Consider the following 26,800-nt stretch of genomic DNA (forward strand, 5'->3'; position numbering starts at 1 on the left):
TGTCATGTCCTGAGTGGCACGCCGCCACTTGGCAACATTGAGGAGGGTGGCAGTGTTGCTTTACCGCACACGTCACTTCCCCTCTTCTCCATTCCTTAAATAGAGAAAAGTCAGTGCGAACGTCCGCTTGCCGTCAGATAACACAACATTAATAATAATAATAATAAGAACGCCTACATGGCCAAAACTGCATAACAACAAGTGCTGGTCAGACGAAGACTCACGAGGCATTGACTCATTTGAGCCAATCAGTTCGAGAATTTCTCGAAGCTTCCAATGCATGCTTCGGCACAAGACTCCACCTGCTGGCCAAATGTATAATTACATGTTAACCACATAACGTGATGCATTGAAATGTTGCGTCTATTGTGGCTCTTGGAAGTAACAACGAATCACAATAACTGTTTGACAAAATGGTTTTGCTAAGTAAATCAATGAAGTGTAATAAAATGTGTTTGATGCGTTATATTTGTACATTTTGCGTGTTTGTATTTTGCCAACATGGTAGAATTTTAGGAACCAGCGGCCCCCGCGACCCCAAAGTGAATAAGCAGTAGAAAATGGATGAACGGATAATATGATAGGGCAGGTTGTGTAATGTCGTTCTGTCACCTTGAGGAAATGGCATTAAGAGGAAGATGACAAATATAATGTAACTTGGACAATGATGGACAGAACACAGGAGATTTTGTTCATTTTTATTTTGGTTGAAGGCCATCCATCCATCCATCTTCTTCCGCTTATCTGAGGTCGGGTCACGGGGGCAGCAGCCTAAGCAGAGAAACCCAGAGTTCCCTCTCCCCAGCCACTTCATCCAGCTCCTCCCGGGGGATCCAGCCGGGAGACAAAGTCTTCCAAACGTGTCCAGGGTCTTCCCTGCCCAGACGTGCCCGAAAAACCTCCCTGGGGTGGCATCCTGACCAGATGCCCGGACAACCTCATCTGGCTCCTCTTGATGTGGAGGAGCAGCGGCTTTACTTTGAGCTCCTCCCGAATGACAGAGCTTCTCACCCTATCTCTAAGGGAGAGCACCGCCACCCGGCAGAAGAAGCTCATTTCAGCCGCTTGTTAATAATAAATAAATGGGTTGTACTTGTTTAGCGCTTTTCTACCTTCAAGGTACTCAAAGCGCTTTGACACTACTTCCACATTTACCCATTCACACACTGATGGAGGGAGCTGCCATGCAAGGCGCTAACCAGCACCCATCAGGAGCAAGGGTGAAGTGTCTTGCTCAGGACACACTGGAGGTGACGAGGTTGGTACTAGGTGGGGATTGAACCAAGGACCCTCGGGTTCCGCACGGCCACTCTCCCACTACGCCACGCCGTGATCTTGTCCTTTCGGTCATAACCCAAAGCTCATGACCATAGGTGAGGATGGGAACGTAGATCGAACGGTAAATTGAGAGCTTTGCCTTCCGGCTCAGTTCCTTCTTCACCACAACGGATCGATACAGCGTCCGCATTACTGAAGACGCCGCACAGATCCGCCTGTCGATCTCAAAATCCACTCTTCCCCCACTCGTGAACAAGACTCCGAGGTATTGAACTCCTCCACTTGGGGCAAGATTTCCTCCCCAACCCGGAGATGGCACTCCACCCTTTTCCGGGCGAGAACCATGGACTCGGACTTGGAAGTGCTGATTCTCATCCCAGTCGCTTCACACTCGGCTGCGAACCGATCCAAGGCGATTATTTTTTTTTTTAGTTTATGACAAAACCTCTCCATTATCCAGCTATTCATTTCTGGTCGCTGGTTAAAAATAATACATACACAGTTTGTCGTTTGGATTTATTCTGTCATCCTTCTTTGATTCTAGCGCCATTTTCAAACCTGTTTTTATCCTCTATCCATTTTCCGAACCGACCACAAGTCTCAAAAGGTCACATTTCCAATAGAGTTGTCAAATCTCCTGGCGTCCAACACTGTTACGTGGTACAAGCGGGCATCAAGGCTGAACTGTTTCTGGAAGTGGTCACATTTGTTACAATTCGGCTTCTTACGTCATTGTTTCCGGCTCCTCTCCTAAATGAAGCAAGCATCTATACACGCTTCCCGGAAATGCCCCCTCCATTACTCGACACACGCCTCGGCACATGTGTTCCCGTCAGTAAAAACAACCAAAGAAACGAAAAGTTTTGTCTGAGGAGAAAAAAAGCTTAAAGACGAGAAAGTTTAGACCTAAATACTCCCTTGGCTCTGTACCTACAGGACTAGTAAGTGACTTTTGATTCTCAAATTAAAATGATAATGCTAATGTTTGCTGTCGAAATTTGCGAAAAAATTCTCCTGCCGGTTTTTCTTTGCTTCGGATTTCTTGGTAGTAGCGTCATTTTTGTAGCACAATCCGAGACCAGTGATAGTGTCTGCTATTTAACATCAGCATAGCCATTAGAGACGTGATATTTGTGCCACTATTACAGAGGACATCATGTTCGTGTGATTGGCATTGAGGGAAATGTGGTCTTCTTCTGGCAAAATAGTACCGCTTTGGTCCACGTTGCCAAAATCAACCAAAACTGAAAGTTCTTAAGCGGGGTTTTGATGCATTGTTATTTTTAAAGCAATGATTCAATAATGAAAAATAAAAATACAATTTTTTTTTACCTTTGGGTAAAAATGTTTTTCAAAGTGTAGAAAACATCTACAATTTATCAAACATAACATACTATATTCATTTATTTACCACTTTAACCATTTGTGACCCTAAACCAAGCCTCAGGTTATTTCTATGTTTTGAGGTCCTTTTTGTCAGAACACCTGATTGTTTTTTTTTTTCAATGGGGGATAATAAATTAGTTTTCAGATGCAATATTTACATAATAACTCTGAGTTTGATGTGCATTATTATTTTTGGAACAATTCAAGTTTTAGTTTAGTTTAGTTTAAGATGTGTACACTTTTAAAAAAATGTATACACTTTTTGCCCAAAACAAATCCCTCTCAAAAAAGTAATGAAAAAAATGATACTATTGTAATGTATTTTCTGTTTTTTTCTATATGTTTGTACATTATTTTTTGGATTATTTGTAAATAGAAATACAAAAGCGTTATCAACAAAACAAGGAAGTGAGCATTGCAGTTAGCAACCCATTCAAATATTTCCACCATTCCCCCACCCCTTCAACATAACATATTGTTTGCAAATCTTTAATTAAACATAGTCTCATTTTATTTATCTAAAATAAATAAAACAAAAAAACAGTTGCACCAGATCCAAAAAAATCTGAAATGTTTATTGACAAAGATTCAATGTAACAAAAAAAGGTCGAATTAAAAAAACTGTTATAATGCTGCCGTGACAACCCACACAATTGTCATCCATACTTACAAAACATTCCGTGCATTAATTCTCTTTTTTTATTTTCCTGCAAGTTCTTTGTCAGAATGACAAAACTCAACATAGCGACTAACATTTCAAAGTCTTGTCTGATAGTGCGTCAAATTTTCACTCGGCTAATGGGTGACGATAACCATAGATGAATGCACAAGGTCCAAACCCTCTTCTGAACACTTCTCTTCTCTTCCTGGTTCCTTCATTAGCACAACGTTTAAACAAAAAACATCGAATATAGTCTTTACAATAAAACAAAACAAAATACATTTTGATACTCTGCTCGTGCTTGAGACCAGTCAAGCCCTAATGTAAACCGATATTTTATACACACTTTGCTGTGTGACAATACTGGAAGTAATTGCACCAGTCACTGGGTCAGACAGTCCCAATTACCATACTTCTTTATATAGTGGTTGGGTGTTTATTCGGATTGTGGTATTTATTCCTTTAATATACAATATATTTAGTGTTGTACTATTTGATTAATGTCCATATCATTTCCATTGGCGTGTATTTTAAAGGTTTAAATAAATAAAGCCTTTAAGTGAATGATTGATCAGCTTTGTGAGGCCACTATTTCAGGAAATACGGTTAATGGCAGCCATATTCTCTTTTTATTTGTAGCATGTGCAAATCTATGTCTGACCTGCTGTTAAAATGAGTGAGGAGTACACAATGTTACACATCTTTGCAACAATAAACAAACACATACAAACTAATGAATACAACGGACTGGTGTAAGAAAGCACTTCTACTTGGCAACGTGAACTCTTGTGATTGCTGTTAGCATTTAAAGCCCGTTAAGTCATCGTTTGTCCACTACTGGAATGTAAGATATATATTTATTTTTATGTTTGTTACAGTAGCATCTACTAACGCATGAAACCCTCCTGCCACGCTCATATTTGCTACCCTCAGGAGACGTGCAGGTCTAAAAAAAATACTATTAAATCATATTTTGCCAATAGTCTCAACCTCAAGCACATTAAAAACAATCAGTATTTTAACCCCTTTAAATTATACTTTAATTAATTAAATTAAATTAATTAATTATTATTTTTTTTTTTTTTGCAAAAGCCCAACAATTAATTATAATCCCAATATTATTTATTGTAGTTTGTGAAAATTTAACAGGTTAGATTTTAAAAACCAGCATCCTCTGCAGTGTATGTTTTCTTTTTTTTTTTGGTTTCTTTAAACAGAATTACAAATTGAGTCATTAAATAATTCATAAGAAAAAAAAAATGTAATTATGTGTTGTTAAATCAATAAATAACTAAATGTAGTTCAATATCATAATAATTAAAATTGTACTTAATTATTTTTGGCCCATTTGACTCCACATAAATTACACAAAGTGGCATTAAAAGGTTTGAAATCCTGATAATTATTTTCAACAAGTTTAAAGTTGTTTCAGTGGGGAAAAAAAAGTAATGTCGGATAATGTTTACCAGCACTTTTTTTTTAGGCGTCCATTGTCGGCCAAAAGGCACCAGAGGGTGCAAAAAGTTCCCCGAAAGATGAGACAAATTAAAACAAAAATGCCTGAGGGTAGCATAAAGGTTTATATTGGGCCATCAACTACTAGACGGCATGAGGGGAGATTAGGGATGGGTACCTTTCACATTTGAACTGGGAATTGATGACGTTACCCAACAATACCAATTTACAGTACTTTAGCATGTGCTCATGTGGTAATGTTAATTTAAAAATGTATTCAACATTTAACACTGAGCTAATAACTGTGCCGTCCATTATTATATCGTGTTTCTTACATTTCTGAGTCTCACTTGCAAGTATTATGTGGTAGACTTGTGTTGCCATTTTCAGGAAGTAAAATTTGACATAAAGTTAAATGTGCAAGTCTTGTCTTTTGTTGAGTCCTACAAAATTTGTGTACTGTAAGTATTGTACTTTACACACCAGCTGTTTGTTTGCAATGTGCATATTATTGTAGTTCTCTTTAACACATTTTTAGCTGTTGAAATCGCCATTTAATATCACCAAAGCCAATCAGTAGCATGTTTATGGTATTTCCAATATAACTGAGCATTGACCTACTCTCATTCTACTTTTAAGCATTTTTCTGTTAGGCAGACTTGCTTTGTTAGCATGGAAAATAACTTGGAGTTCGCTCTGTTTGTTTTCCTGTCAAGTGTTTGAGTTGGTAACACCGATGTAGCATCACAAATGATTTTTCGTGAACGATACACAGAATGTCGGTACCTATAAAAGTCCTGAATTCAGTACCCATCCTTAGTGGAGATTAGTTGTAATGCTTTGCTAACACCTAGCCTCTGTAATGCTAACACTGATAGGAAGCTTCCAATAAAATGTTTGGATTATAGAAGAAAACATCACATGTGTGTTCTGCTGGTTTAGTGTAAATATAAGAATGTGTACCTATAAATTAAAAAAAAAAAAAGCCTACTCGCTACAAAGTTTTTTTTGTCTACCTATGGTTTCTTGCTCAAGTAATTGGAAGGGATCCAGCCCTCGACTTCTTCTCCTATGTTCTTGCAGAACCACCAACCGTTGCTATTTTTCTCCAGCACCTGAAAGAGCGTCCCCACCTTGAAGCTGGACGTCTGGTCCTCGCCTTCGAAGTCCGCCACGGCCAGATACAGCTCGTCTTTACTGGGCTCCTTCAGCAAGGGCGGGAGTTTGTCTCTGGGCGGACCTGGCTTGTCGCTCTTCACTTGAGGTTTCGGAGGAATGGGGATTTTATTCACTTTGGATTCCTGAGAAAAACCCTTAGGTTTAGGGGGGGGGGGTCTGTTGAGTTGGGGTGGTCCCAGATCTTTTGAAGCGGGCTTGAAGTCGGTAGGGCTGGACGGCTCGGTCTTCTTTGGAGGAGGGGGTCTTCTTGGAACCAAAGCCGGTGGTCTTTGAGGGACTTCCTTGTGGGGAGGTACTGCTGGTTTCTCTTGACTGTGGCCGTTCAAGTGTTTAGGAGAACATTTGGGTTCCTCACAGTTCCTGCTGTTATTTGGAAACGACGTCTGAACAGGTGGTAGGCTAGGAGGAGGACTGCTACGGTGGGTACCGACCGCCGGGGTCTCGTTTTGATGGTTGGCCTCACCCGAAGCAGAACTGGGATCGACAGGTTTTGAAGGTCTCAGCTTACTTCTCAGGTTGGTGATGTCAACTTTGTTCTCTGCTGCCGGTGCTGCTGGTGGGTCTGGCTTTGTCGCTGGAAAAGGTTTAGGTCGGATAACCGGTTTGGGCTTCATGAATACAGCTGGACCAGCTGCCTGTGGTTTCTCCTCCGGGACTTCTGACTTAGGTTTTGGTAGCTGCTTGTGTACTGGTTTCAGGTTAAACTTCTTCACCTCTTTGGCGGAGACCTTGTGACCACATTCAAGACCCATCTCGTTCCGAAGGTGAAGTGCTTTGCTCTTGTCCTCTTTCTTTGGATCTGGGGTTTTCTCCAGTTTGAAAGGTGCTGCTTTTGGTGGAACCATTGGTATGATGACTCCTGGCACTGGGGGTTTTGGTGGCAAAGGCTTAGAATGATCAGGTCTTGGTTTTTCAGCCACCTCCAACTCAAAACTCTTATGGATGGATTCTCTTCGAGGTGGCAAAGCTGGTTTATCTTCAGGAGGACACACCGGAGCTGGAGGTAGCGGTCCAGAGAAGGGTGATGACTTGGCAGCGCTGGACTTCCAGTCTCTTAACTTGGGGCGGGCAAAGCTATCGGGGGCTGCTGTCGGTTCATCCGGTAAAGGCTTGGACCAACTATCACCGGTGCTTGGAACACTTGAACTACTGTCCTCCAGTTGCAGCTTCTCCATCTCATTGGGAAGAGGCGCCAGAAAATTGGGCCTGAGGGCGCTACTTGTCTTCTTGTACTTGTCGATGAAAGTAGCCGGGGCCCAACCCTCTTGCTCATCAATTTGGATGTACCACCAACCGCTTCCGTTCTTCTCAATCACCTGCTCAATGAAATTTGCCATTTTCGCTCAGTATTACAAAATATTTCTAACCAAGTAGCGTGTGCTGCTTTTACCTCGACTTTGATTCCAGCCTGAAAGCTAATCCCATCAGGTATGGTGGTCTGGAAGTCTGCGATGGTGTAGAACTCCTCCTCGACTTGAGGTGGACCGGGGGGCTTGGGAAGATTGGTACCACGAGGCTGTGAAAAGACCCAAGTTGTTACATTCATAATAAGAATATGAATTGTGGTGATAAGTGTCCGTGTGGCTGGCGGTGTGTGTTTACTCGACTGAAAACAGGTTTATTTGAAGTAAGGTATTTATTGTTTGTCCCTAGAAATAAAACCTCAAAAAGACAGGTTGTTTTACAGTATATTAAAATTTTTAGAGATCTATCCTTTGAGCGAGTCAAAACATTTCTTCCTTTCACCCGCACCCACACTCGTGACCTGATGACATCTGCTAGCAAGTTAGCAAGCAAAAGTAGGAGTTTTGAGTTTTGGATGTTCCGATCAGGCTTTTATTCTGTCCATTTTGATACCAATCATCCATGAGTGAGATTGGCCGATACTATTACCGATCACGTGTGTTTACTGTAAACTTTTCAATATATCTAGTGTGAGTGCTATAAAAAATGTAACATTATCAGCACAATATCGTTATAACTTATTCTACTTTCATTACCTACACTTTGTGAGCAAAACAAAGTCAATAGTCCACAAAAACTGAACAAAAAGAAAAACTAACATGTTTTACTCATTTGAATAATATGGTGTTTGCCCTCAAAGCCCTCCTGTGTCCAGGGAAGAACTCCAAGAGTTTGTAAAATGATAATGAGGGGGTTGAAATCCATATTCACACAAGAGATACTTTTTTTTCCTTCCAGTCGCACAACCTATTTTTAGTCGCAAATGCGAGTTAATTGGTCACACTGTACAGCCTTGTTATAGCATTGAGTTTTGTGAAAGACCACCCAAACTTTCTACAGATAGAAGTAGGGTTGTACGGTATACCGGTATTAGTATAGTACTGCGATACTAATGAATCATTTTCGGTAATGTACCACCTCTGAAAAGTTCCGGTCCGCCACCCCCAAGTACAGTAGCGTATCTAATCGATACAACTGTGATTACGTCAATATCTTCTTTCATTTAAAAAAACGTTATAATATGTTTACAAACTCAGAAAATATGTCCCTGGTCACATGAGGACTTTGAATATGACCAATGTATGATCCTGTAACTAATTGGTATCGGATCGATACCAAAATTCGTGGTATCATCCAAAGCTAATGTAAAGTATCAAACAACAGAAGAATAAGTGATGATCACATTTTAACAGAAGTGTAGATAGAACATGTTAAGAGAGAAAGTAAGCAGATATTAACAGTAAATGAACAAGTAGATTATTAATTATTTTTTTTACCACTTTCCTTGATAATTTTGACAAAATAATAGAATGGAAAATGACACAATATATTACTGCATACGTCTGCAGCTAAATTAGGAGTCTTTGTTTGTTTACTTAGAAATAAAAGACAAGTTGTCTTGTATGTTCACTATTTCATTTAAGGACTAAATTGCAATAAGAAACAAATGTTTAATGTACCGTAAGATTTTTTTGTTAAAATAAAGCCAATAATACCGTTTTTTGTGGTCCTCTTTATTTAGAAAAGTACCAAAAAGTATCAAAATAATTTTGGTACCGGCACCAAAATTTTAACAAAATATCTTGTGGTACATTAAACATATGTTTTTTATTGAAAATTTGTCCTTAAATAAAATAGTGAACATACGAGACAACTTGTCTTTTAGTAGTAAGTAAGCAAACAAAGGCTCCTAATTAGAAAAGTACCGAAAAGTATCGAAATAATTTTGATACCGGTGCCAAAATATTGGTATTGGGACAACACTCGACAGAAGTAAAAAAAGGGCCAATATGCCGTTAGGCCTGTGATGAGGCAGAGTTGTTCACGGGCTGTAAAAATAACCTTAAAGTTACTTCCACAGATTTGCACTAAGTGTGGATAATTGAAGTGTGGAGTTTATTTGTTGAATTGCAAGCAATAGGGTAGAGATTTGAAATATATTTGAGAATATAAATGAATTTAAATGTCTTACAATGGAGAGATCTCTTCGTGGTGGAAGTCTTTGTCTCAGTCCCATTTCTGTGAATGAACACAAAACAAATCAGTGTTGAACAATAAAAACTAAAAAAAGTAATCGTCCACATTGACACATTACTTCGATCGGAAAAGAACGAGAGTCTGTTTTCTTTCTGGTTCTCCCGGTTGGAGTTGACCGCATGGTTCTGCTTGGAGACCCCGTCCAAATCGTTGGCACTGGCGTGTGCTGCGCCACCCGCCGCCTGCTTTTGGCTCTGAATGTCCGACTTCTTCAGGTAGGAGGCTGGGGCCCAGCCCTCGCGTCCTTGGTACCTGATGGGAGGAGGAAGTTGCCGAGAACATGGTTATTGCTTTTCTACTTAGAAAAACTACAGTACTTATTCGATTATTGTTCATACACATTATTTCACAATTGAATCCCTGTGTATTAAAAACAAATTAAAATGTCAAACCTTTGATTATTCAGTAGTTTTGTAGTGTGGCCTACTGTACTGTAGAAACATAGCATTGAAGGCAAAAATATATACACTACAAAGGCTGCACAGAACAAGCACACAGGAGCATTTGAGGATGTTAAGGTTATAAATGATAAATGGGTTGTACTTGTATAGCGCTTTTCTACCTTCAAGGTACTCAAAGCGCTTTGAAACTACTTCCACATTTACCCATTCACACACACATTCACATACTGATGGAGGGAGCTGCCATGCAAGGCGCTAACCAGCACCCATCAGGAGCAAGGGTGAAGTGTCTTGCTCAGGACACAACGGACGTGGCGAGGTTGGTACTAGGTGGGGATTGAACTAGGGGCCCTCGGGTTGCGCACGGCCACTCTTCCACTGCGCCACGCCGCCCCAGGTTTTGAGTAAATTTAACCTAAAGACATTACATGTGGCCATGTGGATGGGGCAATGGCCTACTTTTCCACATTTCCAAGCCACAATCTGTGTATCATCTTCCGTTGAGGGCTTCACGGTAGAAGAGGGGTTAGTGCGTCTGACTCACAATACGAAGGTCCTGAGTAGTCTGGGGTTCAATCCCGGGCTCAGGATCTTTCTGTGTGGAGTTTGCATGTTCTCCCCGTGACTGCGTGGGTTCCCTCCGGGTTCTCCGGCTTCCTCCCACCTCCAAAGACATGCACCTGGGGATAGGTTGATTGGCAACACTAAATTGGCCCTAGTGTGTGAATGTGAGTGTGAATGTTGTCTGTCTATCTGTGTTGGCCCTGCGATGAGGTGGCGACTTGTCCAGGGTGTACGCCGCCTTCCACCCGATTGAAGCTGACATAGGCATCCGCGACCCCAAAAGGGAATAAGCGGTAGAGAATGGATGAACGGGATCTTCTGTTGAAATATTTAAGTCACCGCTGCATTGCAAATGCATTTTAGCAATGGCCCTTGTCAGTATGAAAGACCAACCAGGCATTTAACTCACTTTTTATTCTTTACACAACAAGTTTAGTAAGACATTATTTGTTTCAAATATTTCCAAATGTTTATTGGACTAGGAAAATAAAAAAAATGGATTATGTGAAATTACTAAGAAGGCAAGGTAGCAATGAAAAACACCAACCTTATGCTGTCTTAATGTCAAAGTGGGGTAGCAATTAGTGTTTTGGCAACACCTAGTGGCCACAATTATTTATTATATTAAGCTTATAGATAGTAGTTATTAATTGCTTCAGGAGTGTCCCCTCAGGAAAATTGAAATTTCAGCAGCAGTGTACAGAATTGAAATCGAATTTAAAAAGTAAATAATGGGGGTATAAATGGAAATAAAATACAAAATATAACAATAAGAATAAAAAAACAAAAACAAACAATAAGAATAAAAATCTAACAGTAAAAATAAGAATATAACAAGAGAAACCATGCAGTAATGACCACGTTATGAAAATGCATTGCACTGATGAGGCAGCGAGTTGAATTATGCGGACACGTTTGTTATTGGATACTTTCTAATATGTTTGAGACTTTGTATGTAATATTCAACTACTATTTGATACATGTTTTTATTGACAAATGTCATGTTTAAACTGCAACCCTCAGGCAGACGCTACAGGGTGCTAAAAGCGAGCACCAATAGACTAAAAAATAGCTTTTACCCAAGAGCCATAGTAGCATTAAACAGGCACTGAGTGAGCACAATATGTCCATCATGTCCTCATGTGTAATGTTTAAATGTTTTTCTATTTTTTCGGAGTACAATGTGCAATAATGTTTTATGTATGTGTGTATATGTATTCATATGCATGCAGATATGCATCTGTGTGGATACACATACATATACATAGATACATCTGTCATATCTATCTTTTTTTTTTTACTATTTATACTACCATATTGTATATGCACCTTAGGAGGAGCTGCTCCAATTTCGTTGTTTTTTGAACCTGTTCATTGCAATAATGACAATAAAACTCTATTCTATTCTATTCAATATTGCTCAATTGAAGACACTTCTGGCTTGTGTGCTTTTGTGTGCTCAGCTGTTGTGTAGCTGCTTGCTCCTGGAAGCCAATAGACTACCTTGTTTGCATGTTGTTAATGACTTGGACTAAAATATAAGAAAATAGAATGTGTGTGCTTATTGGAGGACATTTATATGTTAACTGGGTGTCAAGTTTTGCAAAAGCAATATCGCTGCAGGACTGCTCCTATCAGAATTTATGTCAAAGGTTTTAGATGCAAGCCAATATATATATATATATATATATATATATATATATATATATATATATATATATATATATATATATTTTTGCTGACTTCGGAACGAAAAACAGTAGGAGACATTTTTGCTTTAAAAATATGTTTATGGCCTTCAGACTACACGTTTTCAGGCAAATAATTTTGCTAACTTGGTGCAATATTTTTTTTAATTCGAATAATAGAAAATAAATATAAGGGCTGGCAGACGGTTAAAATATTTATCACGATTTATCGCCGTTTGTTCAAAGTGAACTCAAAATTATCGCAATATTGAAGACAGATACAACTTTTCATCATTAATAAGAGTACCCTAGACAGATACTTTTCAAGTTTGTATTAGCATGACTGGACAATTAGACAATGAAAGGTTTTTTAAACATGCTGTTTTAAACAACTCAGCACAAAACGATAAAAAACATGCTTGTAAAGAGAATTTAAAAAATTGCCTGTGGTGTGTTGCTTACAAACATGCTTTGATTGTCAAAGATGTTTGGTAATGTAATCTGTGATACTTTTACCTAAATACATTACATTAATATTCTGTACATTACATGTTGTAATGGTATTAATGTCTCTGTAGGGCAATGTTTTAACCTTTTCTATTTATTAATAAAATGTAACATTGGCTTGTTAAATATTTTATCAATTAGAACAGGTTATAAAACGTTTATTTAGGTAGAATTATCACAGATTACTTTACAAAACATCTTTGACCAAGCATGATCTTAATTTAAAACGATTTTAAATATTTTATGGTCTTTAGACCAGATGTGACGCGTAGGGCTATTATAGTGAAGCCGGAAATGTGCGATTGGTATGAGAAGAGGTCTCTTGACATGTTCTGATGATGTGGAAGTCTCCGATAAAAGTGACTTTGGACTTCCTCTCCCCAGTCGTTTTTTCTATTGAGTTTTTATTCCATCTTAATAAAGTAGTTCAATTTAAATCCATTGAATTGGGATAGCCCCTCTAGATGCAACATCTCTTTTTCAAAGGGATCCCTACACTAAAACAAAAAACATACCAAACCATAAAACACAACAAACACAAAATTAACGCTCTACCACTCCCACAGCAGACATAATGAAACTTTTTACATAATATCACGCCGCTCCATATTACAATTATTCCTGCTTATTGTACAATCTATTTAGTGTGATTTTTTTGGGAAAGATTTCTCCAATCCTTTCAGTCACTCTTTTTTTTATCAAAAATGATTGGCAACAAATCTAGAATCTATTTCTGTTGTTATTGTAGACTGTACTCATGTTCAGAGACGTTTTACTAATGTCGCTTGATGTCCGTTTAGTTGAGTGAATTACCTGATTTTCCACCAGCCCTCCAAGTTCTTCTGCATAACTTCCACAATCATTCCTCTCTCCAGGTCAATCTCATCTTCATCCCGAGCGGAATAGGGATAAATCACTGAATATTTATCTTCTGAAATAGGAAAAGAGACAATGTTGTAAGTTTCCATGTTTATGTTACACTGGACAAGATTGTTCTAAAGACAAAACAACTGGGAAGAAGCTAGGGACACAAAACACACATAATAATGATGAATTAAGGAGTGGGACTTCATACATTTCTTGTTTTGTTTGATGTTAAGTGTGCACTTATCTGTGAAATGCAAAATCAACTGGCATGTTGACGAAGATAACTAATTTTTATTATTTTCATGTTATATATCGGACGATGTGGTTTGATAAAATATGCAAGAAATGGAGGCAGCAGTTTGTAAGAATGAAAAGATCACACATGCAGCAAACATATACAGTCACAGGACACTTCACTAAGTACACTTTTTACTCTCTTGACATTATGTTTTTATTCATTATTTGGCATTGGGATACATTTTCTTCAAAAGGAATTGTTTGTAACCATACATAAATAAATAAAACATCTTGTATGGTGAGTTTAAAAGCTTTACATCACTCCAGACCAATCAGGTGTCACTTTATTGAATCAGTTGGGTAAATGACTGGGTTTTAAATTTGGGTCAAAAACTTACAACTGTATAATTCTATTCGCAAACCCCCAATAATCAACCCACTAATGATCATAGTAAATAAATAACCTTTAAGTATGGGTGTAGGAGGAATCTATAAAAAAATACCTTAGTCTGCAGTAATGTGCGTTACATACACTTTGTGTGCACCTAATTTCCTTATTGCACTACTTCCACATTGCTATTGTTATTTCTATTCCTGTGTTTCACAGTTAATGAATTTAGAAAATGTGTACTTTTCATTTACAGTACACCATACACATACATCTTCATGCCACCATACACATACATGCCATGCACATACAGCAGCAGATGTGGTTACAATTTGCATGCGTGTGCATTTCAAGATAAAAGAGTGAAGGGGAGAAAAGAGGCGTGCGCTCCACCTTGCCCAAAGCCCATGCTGAAAAGATCCCCAAAAGTTCTGCGCCGGCCAACGTGCCTCGGTAAAGACCAGAATCTCCGAGGCGCTGACGTAGCAGCGCGGTGCAGGTGAGGCAAGACAGGAAGTGAACATAACACCCGTCAATCCATCTGGAAACTTCTAAATTAAAGCCAGGCTTGGATTCAGTACCTGGATGCTAACCCGTTTTTAAATGTTCCCTTTTGTGCCTCAAAGAGAAGTAGGATCTTTTAGAAAAAAATAACTTCATCTTGTACCTTCTTCTCCTGGAAGAGTGATGTCATCGGGGTCATCTTGGGCCTCCAGGCAGGTGGCAGGAACCCAACCTTGTGCGTCCTCTGAACTCACAAACCACCACCCTGTGAAGACACAACAGCAACACACTAAGTACAACCCGGACAATTACTTTCTCAAGGGACAACAATGTCGAAACAGAACTTTGCTACACACAGTCCAGGGTTTCCTGCAGCGCTTTGTTGTTAAGGCAGCCGCCTTAACAACAAAGATCCACCGCCTAAACTAAAGTCTTAACAAGCTGATTCGCTTAGTTCTGGCTCTGTCATTATGTGTAAGCAGCACCCAGCATCGTCCCACCCACACAACCATCTGATTGGTTACACGCAGAGCAGTAACAGCCAATCAGCAGTGCGAATTCAGAGCACATGTAACAGCCAATCAGCATTGCATATTCAGAGCGCAAAGCGTATTCAGAGCGCATGTAGTCAGTGCTCCTTCGGTGGATTGAGCAGAAAGGTGAGCATAAGGGTGCGGACTCTTCCAAAATGATAATAAACACTTCCAAGTCAACTACTAGTAACATCACTATGAGCCCGTTGATGTTCTATAAACATAGGCCGAAGCTCAGCTCACTCGCAGTCCTTGAGGTGAAGGCTAATTAGCTTTTAGCATAACGTTAGCTTACTGTGCGGTGTGTGTGTGCGACGTGTGTGTGTGTGTTACGGACAGCAAAGCCGTGTCTGTTAAATGAAGAGTTTCCTGAAGCTGTCTCTGATAGTTGATATGATAATGTAACTGCATCATAAAGCCTACATGAACTCCATGGTGTTCAGGGATGAATAGTCTCTCCTATTGCTATTGTACTATTTTTTCAGTTACATTAATCATTAGTAATGTAGCAGCCTAGTTTTGAATGGCAGGGTCCCTGCTATCACATGTTGTTAAAAATATAACATTTACATGATAAAAATCAACTATAGGCTTCTCAAATGCTGTAATAAATTAAGCATGATGAGTTGAGCATATGTCAGCATGTGGCCCCACTTTTATCTCTTTTTTTCAAATGCTTACTTACTGTAAATCATTAATTTGACGTTGTAAGTCATTATATTAGTATCTCAGGTAACTAAGACCGTTTTGTTTTTACTCTACGGAAAAAATATCGAGACATGTATGGTATATCGCCATTCAGCAAAGGGAGCGGAAAACACAACCGAACGTTGTGGGCTTCTTTATGCGACGAAGCCGGCCTACTTCCCCACAGTCTGTAGTCTATTACCCCCCGGGCAGTGGGGGCAGCGACGAGGTAGAGACGTGATGGCGACAGGCCGAGTAACGCCGAGCCTTACACCCACCCACCCCCTTCTCCTGTCCCCTCCCCCTGGAGAGTCACCACCTTAGCTAACAAATTTTCTGGGGGAAACACTGCAGCCAACACAAGCGATAATTAGCTCATTCCTACAATCAAGCGAGGGGGTGGCAGAATCATGGTACGGGGCGGCTTACGTGCTGCCAGCAACTGGAAAACTCTGGTTCATTTTAAAAAGGGTCAAAAGTAAAAAAATAAAAAATAAAAAAAAAAGAGTGACAGTGAGGTAGCTAGTGCTTACACGTCTTTGGTCTATGTAGTCAGAATTTTACTTTTAGCACTTTGACACTTTAGCAGGCTAAAACATATTAGGTAGCAATGCTTAATCATATAAATATGTAAAGTAAGTGTAACAAATTACACTATACAGTATATATTAAATTAGATTAAAACAGAATATAATCACTCGTGATTGATCTAAATTAATCATCAAGAACCCTGAGATTTATTTTTTATTAAAAAAAAAAATCATTATTCTGTTATTAATTATAATTATTTTGTTATTTATTCATGGCTAAAATAAGTACATTATTTTAAAATATTTATGACAGCAAGTTATGATTTATGATACTTTAATCATGGAACACTGTAGAATTACATTTCTATAGGGAATATTTTTTTTGTCATTAATCAGATGAAAATGAGTAATTGTTTGACAGCACAATATTTTTACAGTTTATTTATATTATTTTTCTATTCATTCATTACAATAAATAAGCACAAAAATGTAAATTTTTAGGATGGCAACAGTTTCACGATGCACATTTTTATGGGGGATGCTCTTTTTATTGTAACATGTTTAATAGAAACTTACCCGACTCATTTTTCTCAATGACCTCCACCACCTGACCAACAGACAGGCTGATCTCAGAGCTCTCCTGCTTCTCGTAGTTCGTTACCGCCACATACTGGTCCAGCACGAGCGGGTCTGTTGAGTTGGCATCTCCTGTTAGCGTGACATCAAAGGCACTTAACATTTCCTGCCGGTTGTTTTTCTTGTTTTTTTTAATCAAGAAAACGTCTCTATAACGTAGCAAAGCCTCCACTCATCGTGTTTGAGCACTTTTGTTGAGGCATTGACATCCTTTTCAGCATCACTGTCCAACTGTAATGAAACATCCACTGATGCAAGAAAATGAATTTCTATTTTGGTGCCAATGACAATGCTGAGGTCAAAAAATGAGAAAAGGCTCAACTAGACTATGGAGAGTCTTCCTTTGATGCGATGCAGGCGAGGTAGCAGACGTGATTAGAGAGACAGTGTGAAATGGAAACAATGATAGGAAAAAATGTTAATGCAATTTTTTTTAAAGGTAAAGACTTTGTTATGCATATTATAAACCACCACCAACACCACAAGGAATATGAAATCACTTGCAAAACTCATTGCTATGGCAACCCTCTAGTCTGGATTAAACCCCAATTTATCCAAACTAAACTGATTCAAGGCAACAAAGCTTCTTGTAATGTTAAATGAGAACTGCAATTTTTGGAGGGAATTTTGCATTTCATTCACTATCCTTATCTATGACAACAAAGAACACATCATTTTTCTTTCTGAATGTATTCTAAAACGTAAAATACAGCAAGTACGAGGTGGCTAACAATGCAGATAATGGGAGTACCCTATTGCGCTCTTAAAGCTCCCGAGAAAACATCAAAAAAGTGGCAACAATATTTACATCTTGTGAGCTGAATATTATTAGCGATATTGTTATTATAAGCGCTAACGCAGACAAACTACTTTTAGCTGCGCCATGATCACAGAGAGCTAACTAGCTTGTGCAGCTACATTGTTGACATATTGATACGATGAGCTGCTGCATCGCCTCTGAGTTAGTGGAAATTAATTGTAGATTATAAATCCTGTTTCTTACCTGATTAGTAGAAGGATGTGGACTAGGGATGTAACGGTAACAGGTATAATGATAAACCGTGGTAAAATCCCCAACAGTTAGTAAAACCGTTTAAACTTTTAATTACCGAAAAAACGTCATTTATTAATGCATTTTAGGCAACACTGCTTACTTCCTGGAAACGGAGTCAGAGAAGCGCTGGGGGATGCGCACCAGTGTTGTTTTGCTAGGAAAAACATGCCGGAACACAACTACACGGACTTGTCTACGTAGATTTATTAGCTATAATGTTTTGTCATCTCATCAAACTGAACACAGGCTGTGAAGATTGTGTTTTCGATGTGTGAGGTATCACTCCTGTTTATTTTTGTTGGCCACACTGATGCATTGAATCACATGGTGTTGTTAGAGAAGAACAAAACTTGTTTATTTGACTTCATCTTCCTTAGCCAAACTGCTTTGAGTTTTATATTGATATCAAAAAGTAAACACCATGTTTTTTTACATTACTTGTGCTTTTTTCATGCCACAAATGTATTACTTTAAAAAACATATTCGACTACATCTAATACAAATACATGAACACTATTTTTATTCATATGGACAAAAAGTGCAATTATGTCTTATGGCCATCAGGTGCAACCTTGCAAAATTCTTATATTTGTTTTTATTATTTTTTTAATCTCATGTTCATAAATTGCTATATTGCACAATTTTCACATATATTTTGTTCATTTGTTTGTTTTTCTACCATATTATTTTGTTTATAATGCTTGTGTTGCTTTTATACGCACATTCACTTTCTACTTGAGGTTCATGAAACAGTGTTCCCATCTACAATAATGTTTCTTCTACAAAGGAAATCATTTTGAATGTGTTTGTTGTTTTAAGTAGAAATTTGGTTAAATATTTTAGTATAAGTACTTTTTAAAACATTTCAGCACATCTAAAAATATGTAATAATAACCGCGATAAGACATTTTCATATCATGACATCCCTAATGTGGACATAAACCAAGAAGTTGGTTGACATAAATATTCAACTTATACCTCGGGATGGTGATAAATACACAAACAAAAACATTTGTGAGGCTTATGAATAATTCTTCATCAAAAGAGGACGACAAGAACATCTCATAAATTGTCATTCCAGTGAGAGCAGACATTGTACAGTAAGTGATTGTTTTATTATGTTTGTAGTTTGTAATTCTTGTTCAGCACTTAGAAATACTGCTCATCCTCCTTATATTCAGGCTCTAAATATAAGGTTCTGGATCATAGTTTGACTCAAACTAGTCTTTATTGTCTCTCATGAAGTGTGCCATGAGTAATAGTGTTGTTGTTGTAAGGAATGGTGAAATTAATATGCCGCTATATGTTAAAAATTATCAAAATATATAAATATTACGTTGTTATAAATGTGCCTGTTACTACAATACATATGTACTTACAGCATGTACTGTATATACAACCTAAATGGAAGATTTTGGATGGATGTTTTTAGGCTCCTTGGTTAGCTGACTTTTGCTATCATTTATTTTTTAATTAAAATGCATAAAAAAAGAAAATAATGTGTCTTCCATAAGGATTATGAATGATGGGCAACTTTCCTAAAACAGTGCACTTTCCCTTTAAGACCAACACTAAATATGGAATTAAATAGATGAACAAACAACTAATGTGGTTGCAACAAATATGACAACAGAATGATGAAATGTTAAATGTACTTGGGAAAAAATTTGGTGTCAATTAAAATACACGCATTCTAAATACTGCACCTCAGATGCAGATCCTTCAGTAAGCAGCGGCAAAGCAAAGCAAACAGAAAATTATGTCAGGGAGAATTTAATTAAACAGAAAAAAACAACTAATTAAACAAACAGAACTGTGATGATTATCAAATGTTGTCGTATTGCAGTCATTTATGTTTATTATGTTGTAGATAGGCGCCAGCGCCCCCCGCGACCCCAAAAGGGAATAAGCGATAGAAAATGGATGGATGGATGGATGTTGTATATACTGTAGCGAGTATTGTCAAAATTGAGGCTAATAAAAATACTGAATAAAAATACAATGTTGTAATTTAAGATAATATACAAAAAAATTTAGAATAGAATAGAATAGAACAGAAAGTACTTTAATGATCCCTGGAGTAAATTCGTTATCCAAATAAATGATATTTACTGAAAATAATACGTATTAAAACATCATACTAAATACATTAACAAATGCATTTCCATAGTTAATTAAATGTGTGTTGTATATTCAGAATTTATTTGATAGTTTTCCATAAATGGATATTTATATAAGATATACACATTTAACTTTATTATAATAAAAAAACATTACAATAACATGCAGTCTGTCAAGTTCAATACATTACCGCCATCTCGTGGCAGCAATTTATATTACTTCCCCAAAGAGTACAAAAAAAGTTGTCTCTTTGAGTTTTGGTGATTATTTTTGCAAATGGTGAATATTGTATCGGAGCAGAGACCAATATTTGAGTAATTTTGCTAGTTTTTAGTCAATTGCAAATCCCAAAGCTAGAGATTTGGACGCACTCTAACGTCAATATAAAAGGAGATGGCAAGCTGTTCTATGCAGCGCATTAAAACCTCCATACACAATCTATGTAGTCAAGATCTAAGCAACCACATATCATACATTACAGTTACTAATCATCCCCAACTACCAAGTCCAATAGGGTGCGAGGGTGTTTCTCTATGGCCTAACTTGCCGGGTCAACACAAAGCACGACCAAGCATGACAGTCGGTGTCTTACTACCTCGCTTTAGGAAAGTAGTCGCTCTCTCCACAAACCCTGATGGAAAGGAAAATGAATGGAGAAGAAAACTGAAAAGGAATGACATGGATGCATCTTAAGGGTGAAAAAAGGAAAGGAAGATGTTTAAATAAAAAAATATATATATATGAAAAGTATGCATGTGAACAACTGGGCCCACAGGATCAGTGCTGTTATTCCACCACTAGAGGACGACAATGTAACATCCGAGTAAACGTGAAGCATCACAATAACAGTAGGGAAGGCTGAACAATGTATGAAGATAATAAAAACAATCACATTTACCAACAATATATATATATATGTTGTTAAAGGAGACTGACCTGATTTTTTCTTTCCTGTGGGTTCCCTGTCAAACAATAAAACAAACAAACATTAAAACTACAACATCACTATTTAAATTACTAATACAATTTATTTAACCACAGTGTGTTATACCAAGTTTCCCAGCAGTAATAAACATCCAACAGTAGTGAATACAAATATGGAGGTTCCAATGGCACAACATTGAATAAATAGATATGTAAATCATTTCTTGCACTTGTGAATAAATAATTACAGCTGTAGTTAAATACATAAATTAATGTATTTAATGTAAAAGCACATTTCATTATTTAATCAAATATTTCAGTATTTAATCTATTTTCGGTATTTTATGGTTTAAATCATTATTTCACGATTTAGGTATTTTGTCATTTAAATATTTAATTATCTCATGGACCTGTGTGTCATGGCTTTATGAATTGATTTTTATCTGTCAAATTCAAGCACGGTGAGAGAGGGGTTAGTGCATGTGCCTCACAATACGGAGGTCCTGGGTTCGATCCCCTGGCTCTGGGTTTTTTCTGTGTGGAGTTTGCATGTTCTCCCCGTGACTGCGTGGGTTCCCTCCGGGTAGTCCGGCTTCGGGAGGTTTTCCGGATTTCAGTGCCTCTCCCAGAAATCTCCCCAGGATAACATTCTCAGATTTTCACCCGGACAACGATATTGAGGGCGTGCCGTGATGGCAATGCCTTGAACGTCCTTTTGACGATGTCGTCGCGTCCGCGTTAATATTATGCTATCTAGTGTGCGGCTGCTGACTCAACGCGCAAGCGACTGCAAGGCATACTTGTTCAACAGCCATACAGGTTACACTAAGAGTTGTGATATAAACAACTTTAACACTTTTACTAATATACGCCACACTGTGAACCCACACCAAACAAAAATGACAAACACATTTCGGGAGAACAAACCTCTAGTCCTCAAATACACTGTACGGTGATACTTTGACACGTAATCAGTGATAACCATGAGGTGTATTTAAAGTTAAAGTTAAAGTACCAATGATTGTCACACACATACTAGATGTGGCAAAATTATTCTCTGCATTCGACCCATCACTCTTGATCACCCCCTGGGAGGTGAGGGGAGCAATGTGCAGCAGCAGTGCCGTGCCCGGGAATCATTTATGGTGATTTAACCCCCAATTCCAACCCTTAATGCTGAGTGCCAAGCAGGGATTTGAGTAATAAGTATTAAATATACAAAGTAAACTTTCTTGCTGGGATCACATAGCAAAGAAAGAACAAGTGGAGGCGGTAGGAACAAAGTTGGAAAAAACAACAACAATAACAACATAAACACAACAGAACAAATACCCAGAATCCCATGCATCCCTAACTCTTCCAGGCTACATTATACACCCCCACTACCACACCCCTCCACCACCCCGAGCGTCGGTTGAGGTGGGCGAGGTTGGGGGGCCGGGGTTCTTTGGTAGCGGGGGTTGTATAATGTAGCCCGGAAGAGTTTGGGATACATGGGATTCTGGGTATTTTTTCTGTTGTGTTTATGTTGTTATTGTTGTTTTTTTCCCAACTTTGTTCCTACCGCCTCCACTTGTTCTTTCTTTTCTATGTGATCCCAGCAAGAAAGTTTAATTTGTATATTTAATACTTATTACTCAAATACCTGCTTGGCACTCAGCATTAAGGGTTGGAATTGGGGATTAAATCACCATAATTGATTCCCGGGCGTGGCACCGCTGCTGCCCACTGCTCCCCTCACCTCCCAGGGGGTGATCAAGGGTGGTGGGTCAAATGCAGAGAATAATTTCGCAGCATCTAGTATGTTTGTGACAAACATTGGTACTTTAACTTTAACTTTAAATGCACCTCATGGTTTTCACTGATTACGTGTCAAAGTATCACCGTACAGTGTATTGGAGGACTAGAGGTTTGATTGTAAAATGTGTGTATTAAGTGTTTGATATTGCCCATAATGCTATTTAGGAGTGATTGTCAGTTTGTATATTTTTTGATTTTTATTCAAATGTATTTTTATTTTTGTAAATCTATTAGTTCAGTTGTCTGTAGTTTAGTACTTTGGAACATTAAAGATGGCACATCAGACATTCATTAATGTTTTTGAAAAACATAAAAACGTCACAAGAGCTTTTATATAAATGATGTTTCCAATACAATCTGATCTTCAAATGCTACAGACATAAACCAGATGAACAGAACATTGCTCAAGAGCAGCAAAGACAGTCTGAGTCAGTCAAAGACTTCTTATTTTTTCCCTCAGTATCATACTTTTCACTTTATCATCTTTCTTTCCCATCTACTTAAATCACTCTGTTGTTCTGATTGTTAATTTTTGGCTACAATTCTCTTTATTATCAACAAGAATGTTGTCAGGCTGAAACAGTAATGTATCGTTTGCTCTCTCAAGCTGCTTACGCCTCGATAAATCCTTCACCGCAAGTGCGCCCATTAATGCGCTATAAAAAGAAATAACAGGCCGGGACAAGCTAGGCCATTTAATATTAAGGGTTATTATAGAGTAGCAGTATCTTTGTGCTGCCTTTTCTTGGTTTCTCGGAGAGGTGAAACACAGGTCAGGACAGGTTAAGCTCATAACAAAGCTTGGGATACAAAAAGCAACACGGATATACAAATAAGTATTGATACAAAATTAGTAGTGCTATTAGGAGAGATATAGAGATAGAGATAATCCTGAATACAGGTGATAAACATTCTACTGGGAAGACTTGATATGTCTACAGTTTTTGCTGTTGTTCACTGTCGGTTTGCATCATATATTTTTGTTCAACTCCAGAGGCAGTTTAACCTCAGGATTTTTTTTGCGACTTTAGAAATGCATTATTCTCAGTGTCTGTTTAGATTCTCTGACTGAGAAGGTTGTTGATAGTTAGAGTCAAAATATATTTGTCCTGAAAAGTTTGATCTAAGTCTGAATTGTACAGCTTTAGGGACGGGTGACTTTAGAGAAGGTTCACAGCCTTAAGGTCTGTGTGACTTTAGAGGCAAATCATATTCAGAAGCCCGTGGCTTCAAGTTGTGTTTAATTCTAGAAATAGCTCAAATTCGGGATTTCTTTGCGACTTCAGATGCATACTGGACAATTCTGTGTTTCTACAGATGTTGGGTTTCTTTTTGGGAAAACAGATTTCCTTCTGGATTTCTACAGGACTTGAGGTGTATGTTTCTTATATTTCATCAAATTCTGAAGTGTGTCTTCAGGGGTGTTTGAAGCAGTTTAGAAGCAGGTGTATTTCTGCAATAGATTTCATGGGTGTTTGAGTTCAAGAGAGGGTTGCATTTTAAACGGGTTGGACTTTACAAACTGTTTGTCCTTTGGATTACTGTGTGACTATAGAACCATATTTCTACCATAAATTTTAAACAAATTCCAAGTTATACCTACATGGGTGTTTGATTTAAAGGGAGGGTTCTACCTCTTTAGTTCTGTGATTATCTTTCAAGTTGTGGGAATTTACAGGTGTTTGACTTTAGAGACTGTTTGACTTGTGGATCTCTCTGCCACTCGAGGCGTATTTTCTCTTCAGGGATTTTGAATTTAAGGCAGTTTTTCCTTTGGATTTCTGAGCAACTTTTGAGTTAAATTTGTCCAAAAACACAGTCTAAATTCTCAATAGTTTGACTTGAGGGCTGTTTAACATCAAAAGGAGTTCTACCTTTAGCCTTTTGAAAGTCACATTTTTAATGTGGGTTTAGGTTTGTTTAACTTTAGAGGCATTTTAGGTAAAAAATCATATTAATTTGGATTCAATGTTGTTTGAGTTTTGAGCCAAGGATCCCAGAGTGCATTTTCAATTATAACTGGAGTACGTGAATACAATTTAAAAAAATGTGTGACTAAATGGATGAACGCTCATAGTTACGCAGTCCACTTGAACGCCTTATGTGAAGCAGAGTGCTTATTATGCTTGCACATACACGAAGGAAAAAGACTTGCACAACGTTGTTCAAACAAGTCATTTTGATCATTATTGTGTGCATTAAGAGGGTTTAAGTATTTAAGGAACTTTATTGAAGCACACAAGAGATAGCCTAATGAGAACCAAAATTATGATTGTATGTACAAGTGATGTAACGGTATCAACATCTTACTGTACAATACTATCATGGTATTAAGGCCACAGTATGATATGATTGTGGTAAAAAAAAAAAAAGATGCCATATTGTGTAAAATGCAAAACGCAAGTGCACATGATTGTGCATGAACATCTACTGTTTCAAGCAAATATTTAATAAAATAACTTACAGTGGTCGTCTTTAAAGTGACAATGTAAACATTCCTGATGATTATCTTCGCGGTCTTCAAATATCTTTTTTGGGAGAGGGTTTATGAGGTGGCGACTCCAGCTCGCCCCGATGTGTACATTTTTTTGGGTGATTTCCCTCCGTGAGCTGTGACCTGACCAACTGGCTGTGTCGAATTGGAAACACTCCAGACAAAAGCGCCAAGCTTTGCTTTGGAAAACGCAGACTTTCTTACTTCGGCCAAAGAGGGTATGTTCTCACCAAAGTTTGTTTGTTTGTCTAATAGCATGACATTTTCACGAAATGTGCAAAAAAAACCACTTTATTCCTCTAACCTATGAACATTCGCTTCCTGCTCACGACGTTCCACGCCCCAACTTTGCCGCTCCCGCACTGTGCAGAGGACTCTGGGAGATGTGGTATATTTTCAGACCCGACAAATGCAAAGCGCCAGAAAAAAACTACACTCATTAAGTTTATTTTTGATGCCATCAAACGTCATAGCATTATTGTGAAGAAATACTGTGGTGTCTACAATACCGTTACAGCCCTAACATGCACATAATAATGTAAATATAATAGGATATAGACTAAGTTATACATTGCATAGGTTTAAACACAAGTTAATAGTAGAGGTGCAACGATATACAAAATTCACAGTTCGGTTCGGTTCAACATTTTAGTGTCACAGTTGAATATTTTTTCGACACAATAAATTAGAAATTTCCGTTCCGTTTTTTACTTGTAGTTTATCAAAATGATAAAAATTTTTGTTTCAATTCAAAAGTACCGCTTTTGAGTTAAATTAAATGTATCTGGAGCAGCTATACCTGCCCCCGTTTTCTGCTGTGCATATGAAACAAAAACAGCACCTTGTAAAAATTAATGAAAATAAAATAAATGCATTGGATAAATGACCCATCTTCTGTGGTGCATTCTTAGCAGCTGAGTAAGAGCGGGTGTTATACGGACACAGCAGTCTCTAATTGGGATTTTGTCTTGTACAAATCACAAAACTACCGTATCGTGAAGGAATCTTGTGACGGGGCTCCAATGTCCGCAGCAAACCCAACATTTTCCACAACAGAAAAGGGTCGCGTGTCGACAGCAATAAATGTAGCCCCTAGTCAAGTTTGTAGCCTGTGTGTTGTCACTCTTTGTTTTTGTTTGGTTCCACCTATCTCCGCATTGGGGCGATGTTGGCGTAAATGGGTTGTCATGTTTGTTGTATTTCCACGATATTCATCATGATCATACTTAACATTAAAACCTAAGTAGTTCCACACCCCAAATCTGAATGATAGTGGAGGGTGTTCGATGTCTTGTAAGTTTGAGTCATAAGCCATGTTGCAACGAGCTATAGAAGCAGCATGTGAAGCCTTCTGTCTTAGCGGCTTCTTTTGGTCTGACTGAATGTGGGTGGCACAGCTTAGCTT

The 26,800-nt window shown here is 38.1% G+C and overlaps 1 protein-coding gene across 3 annotated transcripts in view; it reads right to left on the reverse strand.

The window, feature by feature from the left end:
* Positions 1–3,218: 3,218 nt before the first annotated feature.
* Positions 3,219–26,800, reverse strand: part of sh3pxd2b (SH3 and PX domains 2B) — a 69,420-nt gene continuing 45,838 nt past the window's right edge. The window contains exons 6-14 of one of the 3 annotated variants that reach the window (XM_061898608.1): positions 21,114–21,139; positions 20,773–20,808; positions 16,943–17,074; positions 14,780–14,881; positions 13,434–13,551; positions 9,519–9,712; positions 9,396–9,442; positions 7,350–7,475; positions 3,219–7,275 (exon numbers count right to left, since the gene is read on the reverse strand). In XM_061898608.1, the coding sequence (XP_061754592.1) occupies positions 5,797–7,275; positions 7,350–7,475; positions 9,396–9,442; positions 9,519–9,712; positions 13,434–13,551; positions 14,780–14,881; positions 16,943–17,074; positions 20,773–20,808; positions 21,114–21,139 (2,260 nt within the window). In that variant the 3' untranslated portion in view covers positions 3,219–5,796. The remainder of the gene's footprint in view (positions 7,276–7,349; positions 7,476–9,395; positions 9,443–9,518; positions 9,713–13,433; positions 13,552–14,779; positions 14,882–16,942; positions 17,075–20,772; positions 20,809–21,113; positions 21,140–26,800) is intronic. The other 2 variants (XM_061898610.1, XM_061898609.1) reach the window with 2 other exon arrangements.

The sequence above is a fragment of the Nerophis ophidion genome, linkage group LG04 (assembly GCF_033978795.1).
Source record: "Nerophis ophidion isolate RoL-2023_Sa linkage group LG04, RoL_Noph_v1.0, whole genome shotgun sequence".
Classification (NCBI taxonomy): Eukaryota; Metazoa; Chordata; class Actinopteri; order Syngnathiformes; family Syngnathidae; genus Nerophis; species Nerophis ophidion.